The sequence below is a fragment of the Antedon bifida genome, chromosome 7 (assembly GCF_963402885.1).
Source record: "Antedon bifida chromosome 7, ecAntBifi1.1, whole genome shotgun sequence".
In the NCBI taxonomy this organism is placed as follows: Eukaryota; Metazoa; Echinodermata; class Crinoidea; order Comatulida; family Antedonidae; genus Antedon; species Antedon bifida.
The window spans coordinates 20,663,508-20,682,569 of record NC_136232.1 but is presented as its reverse complement, the minus strand read 5'-3'; the positions used below and the strand labels follow the sequence as shown (position 1 = coordinate 20,682,569).

Sequence of the window (19,062 nt, the reverse complement as noted above, 5' to 3'; positions counted from 1 at the left end):
ACTAGGCGCGGAATTGCCGGAGAATTAAATTGAGGATTGACCACCCATATCATTATGTCAGTAAAGAAAGTGACTCGACAAAAACAAAACACCATTAACATGCTTAATTTTGTTAATTTTTGAGAATGTATAAAGCGTGTTCGAGGGGAAAACCCCGTTTAGATGTTGGAAAGGGGAAACCCCGTATTGGCGGTAATCAGCTGTGCGCATGCTCTGCTGTGGCTTTTTAGTAGCATGATGGTGGTGGTGCGAGCTGCTACATGATGCACGTGCAGAAAGTCCATGAAGAAAATGATTCGTTTTGGAATGTTAGAGAAGTTGATAAACAGTACAAATAGGATCCCATTGATTGTTATTAAAAGGTGGAAAAAGCCTAAATATAAATGGATCACCGTAAGTAATTAACTATCATGAAATTAGGCATTACTTTCGTAGGCCTCTCTCTCTCTGCTCTGGTCTGGTCTGGTGCTGCTAGCTCTGCATCATGCATACCAACTAGGCTAGGGCCTAGGCCCTCTAGGCCTACCTGCCAACATCGTGATCCTGTCTGTATCTTATGAAAGGTAACATGGAGGTATCAAATTATTATCCATAGTTAACACACATTTATCATTTAGTCTAACTATTTTATTTAATTTCTCGTTTTATTATTAATAATAGGCCTAAATATAATATTTTTTCATTTACTAAAAAGTATTTATTTCATATATGAATCATGATATTTTTAAACATACTGTAAATATTAAATATTACAATTTTTTTGTATTATGATTAGGCTATTGTCTTACTTAAAATCTTACTAATATTTCTCGTTTCATTTAGTATTTAATTTAATGGCTATGATTAATTGATTATGAAACATAACTATTACAATTTTTTTGTATTTTGAGTAGGACTCGAAATCTTATTAAATATTATTTAATACTTTTTTGACTTTTAAAGGATTCAATGAAAAGTAAATATGAACCGACTCAACTGGCGTTAAAGTATTTTGATAAACATTACAAATTTGAATTCGGTGAGAAGTGGCCTTCGATACGTCTGGCTTTACTCTCAAAGCAAAAACATGGCGCTCTGGTTAACAACTTTGCTCATCCAATAGCTGTAGAGGAAAAATTGTCACAACTGGGTGCTAAAGATTGTATACCCTCTATGAGGGCATTGCTAGAAACTGAAAATCAAAATATCAAAGAAAATAGCCAAAACGACATTGAAACTTTATCAAACGCAAAACTGAATCAGAAAACAGAAGAAGCAAATAATAATCTGAATAATGATGTGCTAATTAACTCCTCCTCATCCACCTATGCGCCAAAAGTTGAATACATAGTTCCTGAGCAATATGTAGACCAGATGAGTCAGTTCATCCCAAATCTAGTGGACAACAGCACCCACAACATTGACATCGGCATTGAACGAAAACAATTATCAATCAGCGAACATTTAAAATGCTATATATTTGACGGATCTGCCGTGAAGAGGTTTCCCCCAGCTAAATATAATTCTGAAACTTATAGTTACCTTGAGTATTACTTACTGGATGCGAGCTCTTTGTTTCCGGTTTTGTCGCTTGATTTGCAGCCAGGGGATATGGTGTTGGATATGTGTGCCGCGCCGGGAGGGAAGTCAGTTGCTATGATGCAGACAATGAATATAGGTCGGGTCAAACAATCATTTTAGAAGTGAAAGTAAATTTCTATTTGCCACATCAAATGTGATATGTTGATAATACTATATAATATTGCTCCATACTAATAAGCTCATCAAGTCTGTTGTTTAACCATTAATTAAAAAAGAATTAAAAAATAGTATTTATTTGGTTAATGCTTTGCATTAACCAAATAAATACTATTATAATGTAGATCATTACAGGCCCATTTACTATACAATATTCCTTCTGTGACTCTTAAGTTTCCATGTTGAAATATGAACTATTATGCCATTTTACTACCCCAAACTACAGTATTAGTATAGTACAGCAAAACTACACATTATTGTTTCACATACATTTTCCGACAGTGGGAGCAAATTTATCACCACTCATCAAACAGAATTATAAATTGGCTTTAAGCTCTGTCTACACTATCAAACTTTATGGGAAAAAAAGTGATGTGCCCATATATGGATGTGATGATGTCATACCACTACCATATTTGGGTATATCACTACCATATTTGGGCACATCACATTTTTTGTCAAACTAGTTTGATAGTGTAGACAGATCTTTAAATGCAACTTAAGTGAGTTTGTTGTGCCAGTACTTCCAGCATAGCATACTAACGCTGCATCATATATTTGTAATTTTCCAGGTGGAATAGTCTGTAATGAGGTGGCACCTTCCAGGAGAAGACGGTTACAAGATGCCTTGCAGCTTTGTATTCCAAAACACATTCTTAATGATGAGGAATGCTTCAGAATAACAGAATTTGACGGAACAGAGTGGGGCAACATGGAACCTGATACATATGATAAGGTAAGCGAGTCAAATGGCCGAGCAGGTAAGGCAGGGGCGCCGTTTACCATACCTACAGAGCCAACAGTATCGGCATTGATTCGAGTCCGACTCGCTCCTTGTTCTGGTGGTGGGACAAGTCTTTTCGGAGAACTATAATCCATAGTTATAACCCGTGTGCACTTTAAAGAACCCACTTCATCATTCGAGATGAGTAGGGATTACCCCCCGGTGAACTGGTTCACAAAATAGCCCCTGTGTCATGTGGATTACCACCTATCTGATAGGACAGTGATTGATTTACTATTGGTAATCCTTGGCCACATGTGGCTAAAGACATAACATTTTAAAAAGTAATGTGGGAGTACCCTGGTCACAACAATTTTAATGGGGTTGGAGATACACACCCTTTTTTGGTGATAGTCTCCTCAGTGCTCCCATTTTATGTTTCACTGAAAGGAATAAATATAATAATATTATAATATAGTTATAGGGTTGTTTCTATCTAATCTAAAATAAATTAGACCTTCCAACTTGGAAAAATTAAATAATCAGGATTTTTTAAAGCATTTCCAAACTATAGATAGTGCTATAATATTTTGAAAATTACCTCAAACTAATTAGGGAGCTATTAAACAATAGAAAGATATATTATATACTATATTAGTATAAAAATATCTCATGGCGTACCAAATGCAGAAAATGTCGAGAACATTGTATTTTGGCGGGTAATGACACGAAATATCGGGAGACTACCAGCATTATCGGCATATTTTTTTATGTTTATCAAAAAAATTAGGAGAAATTATATGAAATATCGGTAAACTCCTGCCATTATCGGGAGACTCCCGCCATTATCGTGAGACCCCCGCCATTATCGTGAGACTCCCGCCATTATTGTGAGACTCCCATCATTATCGTGAGACTCCCATCATTATCGTGAAACTCCCATCATTATTGTGAGACTCCCGCCGTCGCTAGAGGTGGGAGGTCTGATAACTGCATACAGTAAATAGTGTGTGTATAGATTACCTTCAAACAATATAGATTACCTTCATTCCTTATTAGAATGATGATTTATGATTCATAAACTACAAACAAGTAAAATTACTATAATATGTAAATGTTGTAGATACTTGTTGACGTTCCTTGCACTACAGACAGACTAGTGGCAACTGAAAACGACAATAACATATTTCATCCAAAACGACTCAAAGAAAGAAGTCGGCTACCTTTACTGCAAACTGAACTTCTGAGGTAAGAACAATAAAAAAATGTTGTTTAAAGATATATTGTCCCCCTGAAAAATTTTTTTGTTGGATATGCCATTTTAATGTCACATAATAGTCATTCACTTTGGCCAAAAATTGAATTGAAGAAAAGTATTATTTACCTGAAAAACTGTATTTTAAAGCAAAAAATAGGAATATTCTTCATTTTTCATGTTTTTGGGGGACAATAGATTTGCCATCTTCCTAATAAAATTCTTCCTTATTTTTTCAGTACTATTTAATATGAAAAATTAAAACACACCAGGGTACTACTGTATATAATGCCTAATAAAATTGCAATGTGCATTTAAACTGGCACAGCAATAAAAAAGATATAGTTTCTTGTTAAAAATATAATATATTATTATATACCACAGATATAACAGAGCCAGGATGTTTGTTATGAGTTGTTCAACCTATAATTTTATACAAATAAACAAAACATTTTATTCAGAACACTGCTTAATTGTGCAGTTTACTTTTAATTATCTGTACTGCACCTTGTAATTTGTTAAAAGGCGCAAAATTGTTTATAGTATACAGTATAGTATTATAGTATAATCCCTCCTTTGGGTCAACCCTATACAGTGGGCAGCCCTATTAAGTGGATACTTTCCTGTGATTTTTTTCATTTCATTTATTTATTCGACACAAGCGGTCCAGGGGTTGCGACAGCAACAGAGCGCCATAACACATTTGTGTCCGCAACCCCTGTAACATACAACTTAATACAAGTTAAAAATGAATAAAAAATATACAGATTATATTACACAATTTAAAATACACCTAAACAATTAAAATAAAGTTATCGATTATCAAGCAGATATTTTTTCAATTTTGACAGAAAATTTTTCAAAGGAAGAGTAACTGCTTGATCTTTGATTATGGGGGGTAGTGATGACCATATAACAGGAAAATTGTTGATAGACGAATATTTTAAAGTATCGGTACGTGCAAAAGGGTGGACAAATGTGAGTAATTCAGGATGGCGTTGATTGATATGAATATTATTGTTTACAGTACTACAAAAAGTTAAATTATAAAAACAACGAAATATAAAGGAAATTAAAATCATTAGACGTCTATCACGTAAGGATAACCAACCCAAAGTTATTAAACGTTCGTCGTATGATATAGGTATGTGATAGAGACCCATAACATTTCAATGTTCAGTTCAGATGCAATAACCTTTGATTGCAATGTGCTGTTTATACCAATCAGTAAACCTCCGCCACGGGTAACAGATTCGCGATCGCGACGAAAAATGTCAAATTTATTAGAAAAATGTAACATTTGCGTATCATCCTCGGAGTTCAACCATGTTTCCGTTAAGCATATAATGTCTAATCCATCTGATTTAGTATCGCAGAAAATATCCAAATCAAGCGACTTATTGCGAATACTGCGACAGTTGGAGAGTGAAACTGATTTTTTGGTTGGTCGATCACTACGGGATTTGTCAGAGTTGTTGACTGGTCCTGGATTAGGATGGACATCCCCGGACGTGAGCAATACTTTAAAGTTGGCGGTTGAGTTTGGATAGTACTGTGTTGGTGCTTTGAAAAATTTCCGTTTGTGTGGCCTGACTACCAATCCATTGTTGTTGGTAAATGGAGCGTGAATAGCGTTAGCGATATGATCAACACAGGTATGAAAAAAGTATGGCCAACCTCTATTCAGATGACATCCTAGACTTTGGTAGGTCCTGAAGCTGTCCCCTTAATAGGTGTCTCAGTTCTCCTGTATCTATATGTTTGCACATATTCAATATCTTTTCTCCTCTTTTCCTAGCGCTGCATTGAAATCTGTAAAAGTTGGTGGCACTGTTGTGTATTCTACTTGTACCATGTCTTCCGAGCAGAATGAGAATGTGGTTCAACGAGCCGTTTATGAATGTCTTCAAAATGACTCGATACAAGTCATTGAAATTGACCTTTCACCTTTGACTCGCATATGCAATAACATGTTTAATTTTCATGACAAGCTTAAATTAGGTCAGATAGTAGTGCCAAGTTTGAGTGCTAATTTTGGACCAATGTATTTTTGTGCTTTAAAAAGGTTAAATTAATAAAGTGAACAATGGTTAATATTTCTTTAAATGGACATGATTCTTGACAAAAAAAGGAAAACATGTTTTTGTCAATGAACCTACAAATATTTGAAATATATTAGGAATAAACTGGATTTGGAATGAACTGGAATAGGAATGAACTGGAATAAACTGGATTAGGAATGAACTAGAATAAACTGGATTAGGAGTGAACTGGAATAAACTGGATTAGGAGTGAACTGGAATATACTGGATTTGGAATGAACTGGAATAAACTATGTACGTTTTAATATTTACTATAAATCTATATCAAACTACAAATTTTCACCAATTTATTGGTTCATATGAAATAAATAAGTAAAACATCTACAGAGACAGGTTTTTATATATTTTTATTCTTATTTAGAAAAAGGTATCTATTATATGATATTAAATAAAACAAAAAATAATTATTGATTTCTTTGTATGGATGACTTGTGAAGTAAACTGTACTATTAGTAACCCATAACAATTCCCATTTATACTCATTATAGTGTATCTATCTCTTTGTAATGTATAAAATTAAGGATGTGTAGGTTCATTTTAAATCAGTCACATCATAAATATATTAATTTACTCCATTCACCATAATAGTAAAATCCTAAAAATCTGTTTTAAATGAAAGACTTCATTAAATTAATATTCAGAAGTAGGGTGGGTAAATATAATTTAGGCTGTGATTCACATTTAATACAACTGTTTATTATCTCTTGACCTTTTTCTAACAGAGCAGACTATCCTCTAAAGCTCTGTCTACATTATCAAACTTTATGTGACAAAAAAGTGTGATGTGCCTATATATGGACATGGTGATGTCATATCACTACCGTATTTGTGCATATCACTACCATATATTGTTATTTGTCTATGTTATTTCTTATTCATTCCATTATTGTTTAAATCTTAAAAGGAAGTAAATAAATTGTTATTTTGAACTGAATTGAATATTTGAGCACATCACACCTTTTTTGTCAAACTAACAATGTTTAAGATATCAAACTTGCATCACAATTAAATAGTTGTCGGTAAATATTATTGTCTTTAGTGTTTTACAATAAACAAAAATAATCAACACAAAAAATCAGTATTTTTTAAATAATAATAATAATAATACAATTAACATTATATGTCATTGATCATGAGGATATACATGTTTAAGCCATGGTCTTGCTAGGTAACGGGTTCCATCAAAACCTTCAAAGTAATCGTCTACGTCGGGGTGAATAATCTGCAAAGACAAAAAAATATTAATTTTCACAATCCAATGTTTGTTAAACCAAGGCAATCGAACAACAGGATGCTGAGTTCTGGAGATCAAATGGTTTATCTGTGGCTGCGACATGATCAGTTCCACGCCCCTTAACAGATGTCGCCCCCCGGAGTATATGTACATAGTACAGTACTGTTGGTATTTGTCGCAGCCAGACATAAGATCAAAGGACTGTTAGGAGTTCCTATCTTGACAAGGCGAGCTCTGTGTCCTGTTGTTAGATTGTCTTGGTTAAACTCAACAATCATAGAGTTATTATATAAGAGACTAGAGAGTCAACTATGTAACAGCAAAGTGATGGAAATAGCTGATAATACACTTACCTTCATATTGCCTATTAATTCTATATTTTCTTGTGGAATGTATGTAGTCACTGCTGCAGACGATACATCCCTTGTATCCACTAGGATTGAATAGTTTGGCATGTTTCTCCAATGCTGTTAAAGGAAAAGTATAAGGAACATCTAACTGTACAACTTGCAATACTGTGTTACTGGAAAAATATGTTCTTTTGTAGCAAATCAATACATTCTATTTTGTGGGGACAGCCCACTTTTATTGTACATAATGATAAACGATGGATATTTAAATGATATTACACAGTCTGAGGTCAATATGTTAATAGATTATAGATAATATGTTGGTATTATGTTAAAAATCCCTAAATATGAATTATTATTACAATTAACTATACAGAGAAAATTTATTTTACAGAGCCTAAAATGGTACAGGTATAAAGATTTACATTCAGTATTAAAAATTCAGATTCGGTATAATAAAGATAAAATAATATATTGCATTATGGTTTATTTAAATACTGTGATAAAATTTAATAGTTTGACATTGATAAAGACATTTAAATCAATACATGTTTAATAACTTGGTCTACCTGAAAACTGAGTTGATCTTAGGTGCTGCACTGTTAGTTGGTCTGTAGAGGGCCTAATCCAAATTTTCTCTTTAATCAACATAAATGATGATTACAATTATTTACATTCAATTTTTTTTTACTTACTGGCTTATCCTTTGGATGCATTTCTTGAATCCAGCTTTCAGGGGCCTAAATAAGAAATAAATATAAACAAATACTTAAAGATGTATTATCCCTTAAAAAAATCAAAAATGAAGATTAATTAAATCAGACTTTGAATAGGTTTATTTTGTAGTTTTAATAAAGTTAATCACTTCTGCAGAAAAAAAAACAATGTTTTCACTTATTAAAAGACAAAACATACGGTTATATTCGAACAAAAATTCATTGGCTGGCTGCCAATTTGACTATTTTTGCTTTAAACAATTTTTTCAGGTAAGGAATTTGACATATTCAACAAAAAAAAATATTTTTTTCAGGAGAACAATAATATACAGGTTATCTTTAATAATTAGTAAAAGACATTCCAATGTGTAAATAAATAGCAAATGAATTACAGTACCTGTGCAGTTTCATCCCAGCCTACAATGATCCCTCGATATCCCCATAACTTATGCCTAATTACTTGACCAACTCGGAATTTCACTTCAGCAGGCCGTTTAATTCTTGGATCTGGTGAGCCTACAAAAAAAGCGCCCAAAAAATTGGTTAGTTTAGTGGAAAACAAAAGCTTAGTAAAGCCTACATCTCTAGTGAGGTGCATAAATATTGATAGAAAATGATAAATTTAATCAGATAATCAATAAATTATTTAATTAGATAATTCTTACCTGCAAAGTGCCCATTCGCTTTAAGCAAATTTAAAACTTCTACAGCCGGACTTTCCCCAGCATCGTCATTTTCATCTCCATAGCTCGCTTGTGTTTTACCCTCTAATAAGTTAACAATTTGTTTATACTTCTGTAAAATCCATTTTTTCCATAAAAAAACATCAAAGGCCTTTGTTCTCCAATTTTCAAATTTCCAAGCTAACCTTTTGAAAGAAAAAAAATAAACAAAAATACAATAAAACAATCCAGTAGTATATATATTTAGGGGCCACCTTGAAAACAGGCTGGCCGTAGTATTAAAACATATTGCTTCTCATACATTTCATGGGAAAGTTTTCGTTTCTATAATAGGGATGTCCACTCTATCCCGGATCCTGTTATTTGTCTTTGTCCATTTTTTTGTTGCATATAAAGTTTGTAATGTCTGTATCTAGAAAATCAAACACATTTTCAAGCCAATGTGCAAGATTTTGTTTCTACACTCTGTTGATTGGTCACAGCAAACCTCAGAGATATCAAAGATTATCATTGTAGCATGCTTTTTCCATATTCAACAATAACAAGCAAAAATAATGAAGCCATATTGTTTTTCTTTTTTTGTATTCATATTGTAACTATGCGCTAGAGAAAGTAGGTGGATGATGCAATGAAGGTAATCTAACAAGAGGATGCCGAGCTCCGGAGATCAAAGGGTTTATCTGTGGCTGTTACACGATCAGTTTCACACCCTTCAATAGACACTGCACGCTGCAGGGAATATGTACCTAGTACAGTACTATTGGTATTTGTCACAGCCAGACATAAAATCAAAGGACTGTTAGGAGTTCCTATCTTGACAAGGTGAGTCCAGTGCCCTGTTGTTAGATTGCTAAAATAATTATAATATTGCCTTGATGTAACTCTCTTCAATTCTTGGCCTTTTAATAAAATCTTGGAACATAATAAATTACTTACTGGTGAAGGGAGTCTCGTCTTTGAAGGTCAGTGACTGGTTTCCATGTTGTTAGAAAGTACTGAATAGGTACAACCAAGATTAGAATGCATAGTGGCCAAGGGATACCCTGTGGCATCATACACTGAAACAAAATAATATTTGATAAAATATGTTTCAAATAACCACCATTAATTACTAATGGCAATTATTGTATTTTTTCAAATGCTACATTTCATAAATTAAACTAGAATTTAATTTTTCATTTTCTATGAATTATTGTGATCATTTTTATATTTACATTTAATTAAAAAAAACATGCACATATGTTAAACCATGATTGCAAAAAGTTTATGACGTATGCCATCCTATGGCATGCATATATGCTTATACTATATAGTTCTGCTTCAGAGTACCTATGTGTCATATAGAATTATATACAGAATACTGTATAAGAATATTAGGGCTACTGTAAGTAAAGCCTATACATACTATGTATAGGCCCAGGCCTATATTATAGGCCTATATTTTATAATAAATATAATCTAAATTAATTAATTAAATAAAATAAAAAAATATATTTATATTATTATTCCGAATGGATCCTATATATTAACAATAATTTGGAAGTCAATTTACAAGAATCTTATGTCTTTCAAAGTAATCATCAGGTCTAAAATTAAAAACTACTTCAGTTAGGCCTAGCGTTAAAGATAGCACCCGTTAAAATTCAACGGGCGTTGGAGTGGTTTTAACCCGGGACAAAAATGTCGGAACGTGCGTTAGATTGCGGCCTAGCTTTTAGACGCGTTATCATTTATGTATCGTAAACTAATAGAGGAAATTAAGCATCAAATTTACATACCAGGACTTATACTGCACGTATATTGTATTGAATTAATAAGTGATGTTTCCAATCAAACAAAATTTTAACAATTTTATATCACATATAAGGACACGTTGCATTAGCCATCTTCCCCGTTGTTTACGTTTTCTTCTTCTTTCTTAAGAGGGCGCCCGACCAAAACAATAAATTCATTATTTTTTCAACCCTGGGCATGGTGACAAGCATGTAAGACCAAAATAGTTTAAATTGCCATAAAAGAAATAAAAATACTTTTAGTTATTCTGTAAAATGTAAGTACGCACCATTCCGAATATTCACAGTCTCTTTTATAAATCCTGTGTGTTGGATAAAGATATTTAATTCTACATTTAATTGAAAACTTGTGATATTAAAATGATAGTTTAGTGAGGTAGAGAATAGAGGAGAAGGTTTGTTTCTTTCTTGTTTTTGTAATGTATAAATGCATTAAGTAATTTTATTTTAGATACTGCTCAACGATGAAGTTTACAAAATGTTTGCAGAGTTTGTTACGAAATACGCGAAGGTATCAATTTGCGAATTGTAGACAGAATAAAAGGTACAGTATCTGCCAAAGACATGCCTCCATCACTGTCACCACTACACCATCATTCAGAAAGGACCAACAATAGCTGTTGCGTTGGTCACAACACTCTTCTGCTACATTGAGGACATCATCTCAAGGACAATGAGTGTTAATAGAAAATAATCCCTAGCCCAACTCATCAACATAGCACCTGTATATCCAAATTTCTAATAACAGTACTTATCTAAGTTACTTTTTCGCTTTTCAGATGTAAGAGTACAAACAAATGTACAAGTGAAATGGATCCCGAAGAAGCAGAACATTTCCGGAGGCTTTCCGGCAAGTGGTGGGATTACAATGGAGTTTTCAGGCCCCTGCATAGCATGAACATCCTTCGAGTGCCTTTTATACGTGATGCATTGTTTCCATATTCAACGTCTACTTCAGAATCCAGACCCCTAGAAGGCATTCACATCCTGGATGTGGGTTGTGGTGGTGGACTACTAAGTGAGGTACAGATCAAGTGTTGTTGATCTAGATAACTATCTGAGGATAATGAGACTCCAGACTATCTGAAGATTATGAGACTTCAGACTATCTGGAGATTATGAGACTCCAGACTATCTAGAGATTATGAGACTTCAGACTATCTGGAGATTATGAGACTCCAGACTATTTGGAGATAATGAGTTTCAAATTGTTGAGAACAACATATTGCATTAAACCATCTCTTTTTTACAGCCACTTGCAAGGTTAGGTGCGAATGTTACAGGAATTGACCTTGTGTCTGAGAACGTTAAAGCTGCCACAGCACACGCCAGTAAAGACAAGACCTTAAAAGAGCATCTGACCTATCGTCATTGTTCAGTGAATGATCTGCTGGCAGAGAAGAGTGGTCATTATGACGCTGTGGTGATGTCAGAGGTCATTGAACATATTAGCAATAAAAATGATATTGTTCAACCTTGTTGTGCATTGTTAAAGGTATAAAATATATTTTTATTTTTTTTTATAAATGTATTTTTCATTTTAACTGCAAAAAGACAAAAGTCCCCTTTGCATCTTTTTATCTTAAAGACCCCTACCCTGCAATTTTGGACGTTTTTTGGAAAATAATACATATATATCACTTTAAAAACATTAAACCATGTCATTCCTTGTCTTAAATGTACGTTTTATGGTAAATTATGATAAAAAGTGAGAAACAATGCACTACCTAAGTAGCTCGCGGCGATCGACCTCTCGCGGACGGTCTTAGGCCTAGCCTAGCTAGGCTTAGTTTTGTAGGCCTAGCTGGTAAACATCGGTAACGTACGAACATCGTACGCTAGCTATATACCTAGCCTGACGTTGTATAGTTGCTGCATTAATTGTCTTTCTATTTTTGCCAGACTCCGTTGATACAAATTGGGGAAAACCCGGTATTTTCGCTGAAAAGTTAGGAGTCTTCCATTTGTTTTGGCCTCACGATCGATCGAAAAGTGGGCGAATTACAGGTGAAAAACAAAAATATCAATCCACGCGCAATGCATTTTGGGATTTATAGCGGGCCGCTATAATTATTAGAATCGACTTATTTTTCACATTTTTAACCGTTTAAAGACGAAAAAAGTTATCGCAATAGGACCATATAGTATTATTTTTACATTAAATATAGTTTGTGATCTTAAATTAGATCTAAAAAACGTAGGGAAGGGGGGCTTTAAGCTCTGGCTACACTATCAAACTTTATGTGACAAAAAATGTGATGTGCCCATATCAACACGATGATGTCACTTTATTTTGTCAAACTAGTTTGATAGTGTAGACAGAGCTTTAATGATTGTTTTTCAGGACAGTGGTTCAATATTCATTACAACGATAAGCAAAACAATACTGTCACAAATACTTGCAGTATATGCAGTAGAAAATATATTCAACATTGTGCCAAGGGGAACACATGACTGGAGCAAGTTTATTCAGCCAGAAGAAATGAAAAACATTTTAAAGCTGAGTAAGTTTTTCCTGTAAATGGCAGCATTCCAACAGAGCTATGAGCGCTCACTGGCTAAACACAGGAGCCCCTGAGCAGTGCCCAGAGGGAAAAAAAAGGCATTAAAATGTGTTTAAAAACGTTAGAGACCTCCAGCGTTGGAGGGCCACTTAGGGTTCCTAAACCAGGGACCTCTATGTTTATGGCACTGCATTCCAATATGGTTGTGAGTGTGGTAATGGCATGTGGCGCAGTGTGTTGGACGTTTGACTACTGATTGTGAGATCGAATTCAAAGCTCATCGCATTGCTTGTAGCCTTAGGCAAGATACTTTACTTACCTCTCTCCACCCAGGTGTACAAATGGGTACCTGGTATAGGTCAAAACACAACATTATGGGAGTATGTTTCCATTTGGTTTGATCCCAAACATTAGCGCAGTAATAATGTGAAGCATTTAGAGGCTTTGTGCATTAAAGCGCTATAAAGATTTTTTTCCCCAAGGATAACCATAAGCAAATTCATTCACTATCCTTCTTAAAGGTGGCAATCCTGTTCACAAGACAAAAATATACAAGATGCTCTACATAAACAAAGTCTTATTACAAGTCTTTGGAAGTGGACTTATAAATTGTCATTAGAAAAATCCTGTCACTGACAGGACTTGAAACCAGTACCCTTGGATTGGTAGCCAAGCATCATAACCACCAAACCACAACTCCGCTTCATTATTATTGTGAGACTAATACATTAATATAAATGTACCAACCATCCTTATTGGCAAGGTAATTAACCATTGTAAATTCATAATTGCAGATAACTGCCATACAAACACAATAAAAGGAATGCAATTTAACCCAATCACCAATCAGTGGAGCTGGTCACCAGACGTCAGTATGAACTATGCTCTACATGCCGTCAAAGAAAGCTGAAGAAAGTTGAGTGTTGATACCAGAAGGAAATAAACACAGGAGAAACTGTGGTGGACATACTAAAATGCCATGTCTAGTTGCCTATAAAGATTGACATATAAATACAGTATTTGCAACGAGAACACAAGTACTAATAATATTTATGTCAAAGAGCATCATTTAGAGTTGAAAGTGGGAGTCATACTCTTTTTGCTGAAGTGAAAAACTGAGAGTTTATTATAAAACCAGTTTTTTATCTCATGGAATGGAATTTTAAAAACAATTTTATGAATATTATTATATTATTTGGGGTTAAAAAGATTTTTGGTTAAACTCTACAATGCTCTTTTATCAAACAAACAAACAAAGGTATAATTTTTTCAATATTACTTCTCAGGTAAACAGATAAATATATTCTTGTATAAAGCATAAATATAGAACAGTATATTATTACAACTTCTTATTTATATTCAATATCAGAACCTCTCTCTCTACAATTGATGGTATATATTACTGTTTTTTCTAAAAATCACAGCACATAATTAAAGTTGGATGAATTCTGTCAACACACTAATTTCTGTTAATAATTTATCGTTTATATGAAAACATAAATACAAACATCTACAAAAAGTATAAAAATTGTTTACTTTTAGATATGTAAAAAGCTTTTTAAAATAACATGTTTTTGAAAGACATAATTGTTGGCACATATTTGTTACAATCAACATTTCCATAGAGGTTGAGGCTTTTCTTTCGATTTTTCAAACGTGTTTGGACAGGAACGAGGGCGCTTAGAAAGCATCCACTTGTGCGGTGAATAAGGAATTGGCGACATGATTGACGACGATTGTGGAGCAATCCGATTACAAAAAGTCCGAACAGTCTTTTTTGACGGCTGACAACTCTTTGAATATTTCTTTGCAGATGGTATATTTACAGAAATGTTTATCTTCTTTAACTTAGCACGTTTTGATGGAAGCTTATCTTTAGACACTAGGTTATTCACAACAGCGATGTTCCAAAGGTTTTGTTTGTATTTCCCAACATCTTGAAGGAACGTTGGTAGCTTGATGCAGTTCATGCGGGCTAGTCTCCGTATGCGAGGCAATTCCTCGACAGAGATTCGTCCACTGTATAGCAGTACAAAATCTGTTTCATCAATGTTTCGTAAAAGTTGCACAGCACCTAAAGAAAGAACAGTACAATTGTAAAAAATACACACATTACAGATCAGTTAATTGTACTGTACAGAGAGGAAAGTTATACAGTGGAACCCCTGAATAGAGGTTGACCATAGTGTTTTCCCTTGTTCGTTTCATGGGAAAGTGTATTCTTAATATAGGTGTCCCCTGAATAGGGGTTTCCAAGGGAGTTCTGTTGTATAATGGGACTACTAAACGCATTACCTATTGTTATATTAACTGTACCGCTCATCGAAACTATTTATATGTAAGCTTATTTAAGAGGTTTACACTTGTTATAATATTATCCTGGATTTATGAGGCGCCTAATGTGGTGGAACCAAAGCGCTGTAAATATCATTACCCGGTCATTTTTGACATATGGAAAAATACTCCCATAATGCAGCTAGTAATCAGCACAAAGTTGTACCCATTTGTACACCCGAGTGCCAAACATAAGTAAAGTGTCTTCTGGATCTCTGTATAATATTCATCATTTTTCTTTTGGTTGAGAAGAAAGAAAAGAAAACATTTTTTGAATAAAGTGTCTCAACTAAGGATACAAGCAATGCGACAAGCGTCCGATTCCAACCCACGATAGTCCTCTTACCTGTAAAATAACATTGATCTTTTCCGTAGCCCCCAACGTCATTGACATTATCAAGTACTCTTTTCACCCTCATCACCAGTTTCCAGCGATAGTTGGAATCTCTTACATACGTCCCTAGATGATCATACAACTGTTGAAATGACATCTCTAAAGATTTGCATGCAGTGTCTGGAAAAAAAAGAAATAAATATATTATGAACTTCAGTAACTGGACAATACATGTACAGATAATATAATGTAAAACCTCGAAAACAAGCACATGGGCTTCTTTTTTTTCACGATGGGCTTCTTTTTTCTTCTTTTCGAAATTAATGCTGCAGTGTACATTTTGTGAATTGCTTCTAGGATTTTTAAGACACTACCTACCAATTTAACATATTTGTGATCAACATACCATTTTAAACTGCAAAATAAATGTATGATATAAACTCAATCATACATTATATCTACTTCACAAGTTATCTGTCATTAAATCACCATGTTCCTTTGATATTCAAATAGTCTATCTCGAAAAGAAGCCCATACTATATTGTTTTAGAGATGGGCTTCTTTTCAAGATAATTTTTGCAGACAGAAGCTAAAATGTAGGAATACAGAAAATGTATTGTCTAGGATTTCTAGGTCATCATGTATATCATGGCTAGCTTCTTTCAATAAAGATTAAAAGGTTGTCTCGAGATGGGCTTCTCTTTGAGGTTTTAAGGTATTGGTGCAAGGTTCTGGACGACAATTTTAGCTCTAAAATGATCATATTTGATTACTTACAATACAACAATGCTGGTTTCCAGAGTAGTTGATGTTTAGCTTTCAGCATGGTGTTAATAGTTGCTAGCCCTTCCTCCGTTTCAAGAAGTTTCTTTGATCTTAAACGGCCAATGCCAAATTGTTGTCGCTGAGAAAACCAAGGCTGTAGGCCATCATTGTACATACGGAGCTTTAGAAAACCAGTTAAGGAGACATAACATAACATTTATGCAACATCATTTAACTAAATAACTAATAGTTATGATAATTAATGATTGAAAAAAATGCATTTTTTTCTATAATCTCAACACATTTCGCAGTGGCATGCCGCAGAGGCCTGAAGCCCCTGGTTTAGGACACCTAAGTGGCCCTCCAAGTTCCAACGCTGGAGGCCTCGAGCGTTTGCAGCCTTTTCGGCATATTTTAATGCCTGTTTTTTCCTCTGGACACTGCTCAGAGGCCCCATAAAGCTCCGGGGCCCTTGGGTTTAGCCAGTGAGCGCTCATAGGTGTTACGCCACTGATCAATCAAATAAAAAAATTTTTTTTTAATAATATCCTATAAATTATAAACAAAACATTATGACACCTATGTCTGTTCAATGCAAATGAAACATTTATCATTCTGTGTGATAAAAAAATAATTTGGATACATAGTGCGTTCCGATTTCATGATCCGCTAGGCAGATGATTCCATGCTCACTTAAAAACATGTTTTCTTTTGAATTCTGCAGTAACAGGTTGAAAGTCCTTGCTTCAGGTCGGTTAGCTTGGATACAAGGGCCATGCCAACACATCTTGCCACTGAAAAGAGGAAACAAATTTAACATTCTAGTTTTAGTTGTCCCATGACCTAGATGATCGTAGGGGCTTAGCAGATGAGATACAGTAGTAGTACTCATCATGATACGATATATTGATTTATTCAACGCTATTGCAATGACAAGCTGAGAGAGTAAAAAATAACTAGTACTGATTAGGTAAAAACATTTCTACTACAGATAAAAGAATATTACACACCTACACTTCAGATGAATTTTTTTTTTTTTTTAGGTTTAGAGGATCCCGAGACAAAGTGATCGTCTAAGCTTGTGGTGGCCGAGTGGTTTTGACAGTAGAACCGTAATCAGCAAGGGTTCAAGGCCCACTCACTCCATAGACTATAACTGTAGGTCCAGTGTACACATCTAGTTCATGTGCACTTTAAAGAACCTAGTACATCTTTCAAGACGAGTAGGGGATTACACCGGTGTACCAGTACATCACAGCCACTGATCATACCTGGGCCCTCTGGGTCAATTCAATTCAACCATGTGTGACTATACTCAAATGAGGTTCTGCACAGTATTGGAAGATGATGCTGAAGCATTAATGGTTAATTTGTCGGACCTGTGGGTTGGGGTTCATTGTGGTTCATCATTGGCCGGGGTTCGGGGTGTTTCATCATTCGGGTTCCAAAAGGAGTGTTTCAAATCTATTATACCTGCAAAGCAAGTCTTTACTCCAACATATTTTAACTTGGTTATTGCAGTTGTTCTCATACAGGTATCCCTTCACTTTATCAGTTGCCTCATCTACTGTTATTTTATCACCAAATGTTTTCTTAAGGAACACATCACCACTTCCAAACATACTGCACACTTTCTCTAAAACTGCTACCGCCTCGGGGAGAAGGTCAAACTTTATGTCTATGTGTCTCGCTCGCTGATTGTGCGATGCACGAATCTGGAACTGCGGAATCTGGCCACGTTCAAGGAAATTGTCACGTAGTTCAAGATGATTGATGGGGTCTAGTTTCGACTTGAACCGGTTTGGTGTTTCGTCAAAAGACTGAATAACAATTGAATTTGTCCGGCGAGGTGCTGAAGATGCTTTTCTCGACTTTTCCTTTTTCTTTCTCATCTTGAAAAAAATAACTTCCCACCTTCCTTAAGACTAAGAGTCGGCCTACTACAACCTCACAGCCTAAAAAGTAAAAACATTTTTGAAAGGTCACAAATGAGGAAAAAATAAAATTGCATGAAATAAAGTTTGTTTGTACACATTCCTGTCTATAAAATATGTTTACGAATGACTGGGCCTAGCTAGCTAGGTGCATTGGCCATATTAAACATGGCCTAGTCTAGGCATATATTTTATATTTGTTTGGGCTCCTACACTGAAGAGAATACTAGCCTGGGTAGGCCTAGGCCTAGAGTCTCAAACCGAGCACTGCACAACCAACCAAGCCTACTACTAGCTAGGGCCTAGGCTAGGCCTAGTCTAGGCTAGGCCTACTTATACTAGGCTAGCTAGGCCTAGCCTAATAAAATACTCTTTAGGCCTACCTAGGCCTATCAAATATCATATTATTATTAACAAAATAAAATAATGTATACCTAATGTACAGCGGTAAACTGCTCTTATTTAAACTGTTTACATTACTGCATTGAGGGAGTAGGCCCAGGCCTAGGCATCATATCAGAGGACAGAAAAATACTGTTGTTGTTACACCACCAACACATGATAGGAAAACCCCCAACCGAGCGAGTCGCGTTGCTA

The 19,062-nt window shown here is 34.7% G+C and overlaps 4 protein-coding genes across 4 annotated transcripts; 2 read left to right on the top strand and 2 right to left on the bottom strand.

The window, feature by feature from the left end:
• The first annotated feature begins 245 nt into the window (after nt 1-245).
• LOC144848504 (5-cytosine rRNA methyltransferase NSUN4-like) lies at nt 246-6,144 on the top strand. Its single transcript, XM_078705285.1, has 5 exons — nt 246-393; nt 943-1,657; nt 2,310-2,473; nt 3,585-3,709; nt 5,515-6,144. Exons 1-5 carry the CDS (start codon nt 283-285, stop codon nt 5,789-5,791), a joined length of 1,392 nt encoding a protein of 463 aa, XP_078561411.1. The 5' UTR covers nt 246-282; the 3' UTR covers nt 5,792-6,144.
• LOC144848546 (uncharacterized) lies at nt 6,141-10,704 on the bottom strand. The gene is made up of 7 exons (XM_078705353.1): nt 10,580-10,704; nt 9,738-9,859; nt 8,784-8,986; nt 8,516-8,634; nt 8,098-8,142; nt 7,406-7,519; nt 6,141-7,040 (listed from the first exon to the last, which is right to left on the bottom strand). The coding sequence occupies exons 2-7, from the start codon at nt 9,854-9,856 to the stop codon at nt 6,942-6,944; spliced, it is 699 nt and encodes a 232-aa protein (XP_078561479.1). The 5' UTR covers nt 9,857-9,859; nt 10,580-10,704; the 3' UTR covers nt 6,141-6,941.
• Nucleotides 9,594-14,417, top strand: LOC144848538 (ubiquinone biosynthesis O-methyltransferase, mitochondrial-like). Its single transcript, XM_078705333.1, has 6 exons — nt 9,594-9,623; nt 11,046-11,138; nt 11,374-11,617; nt 11,847-12,089; nt 12,939-13,098; nt 13,893-14,417. Exons 2-6 carry the CDS (start codon nt 11,059-11,061, stop codon nt 14,006-14,008), a joined length of 843 nt encoding a protein of 280 aa, XP_078561459.1. The 5' UTR covers nt 9,594-9,623; nt 11,046-11,058; the 3' UTR covers nt 14,009-14,417.
• Nucleotides 14,418-14,598: 181 nt separating this feature from the next.
• Nucleotides 14,599-19,022, bottom strand: LOC144848506 (microtubule-associated tyrosine carboxypeptidase 1-like). The gene is made up of 6 exons (XM_078705287.1): nt 18,900-19,022; nt 18,005-18,486; nt 17,175-17,325; nt 16,544-16,712; nt 15,779-15,946; nt 14,599-15,172 (listed from the first exon to the last, which is right to left on the bottom strand). Exons 2-6 carry the CDS (start codon nt 18,421-18,423, stop codon nt 14,709-14,711), a joined length of 1,371 nt encoding a protein of 456 aa, XP_078561413.1. The 5' UTR covers nt 18,424-18,486; nt 18,900-19,022; the 3' UTR covers nt 14,599-14,708.
• Between the last annotated feature and the right edge of the window lie 40 nt (nt 19,023-19,062).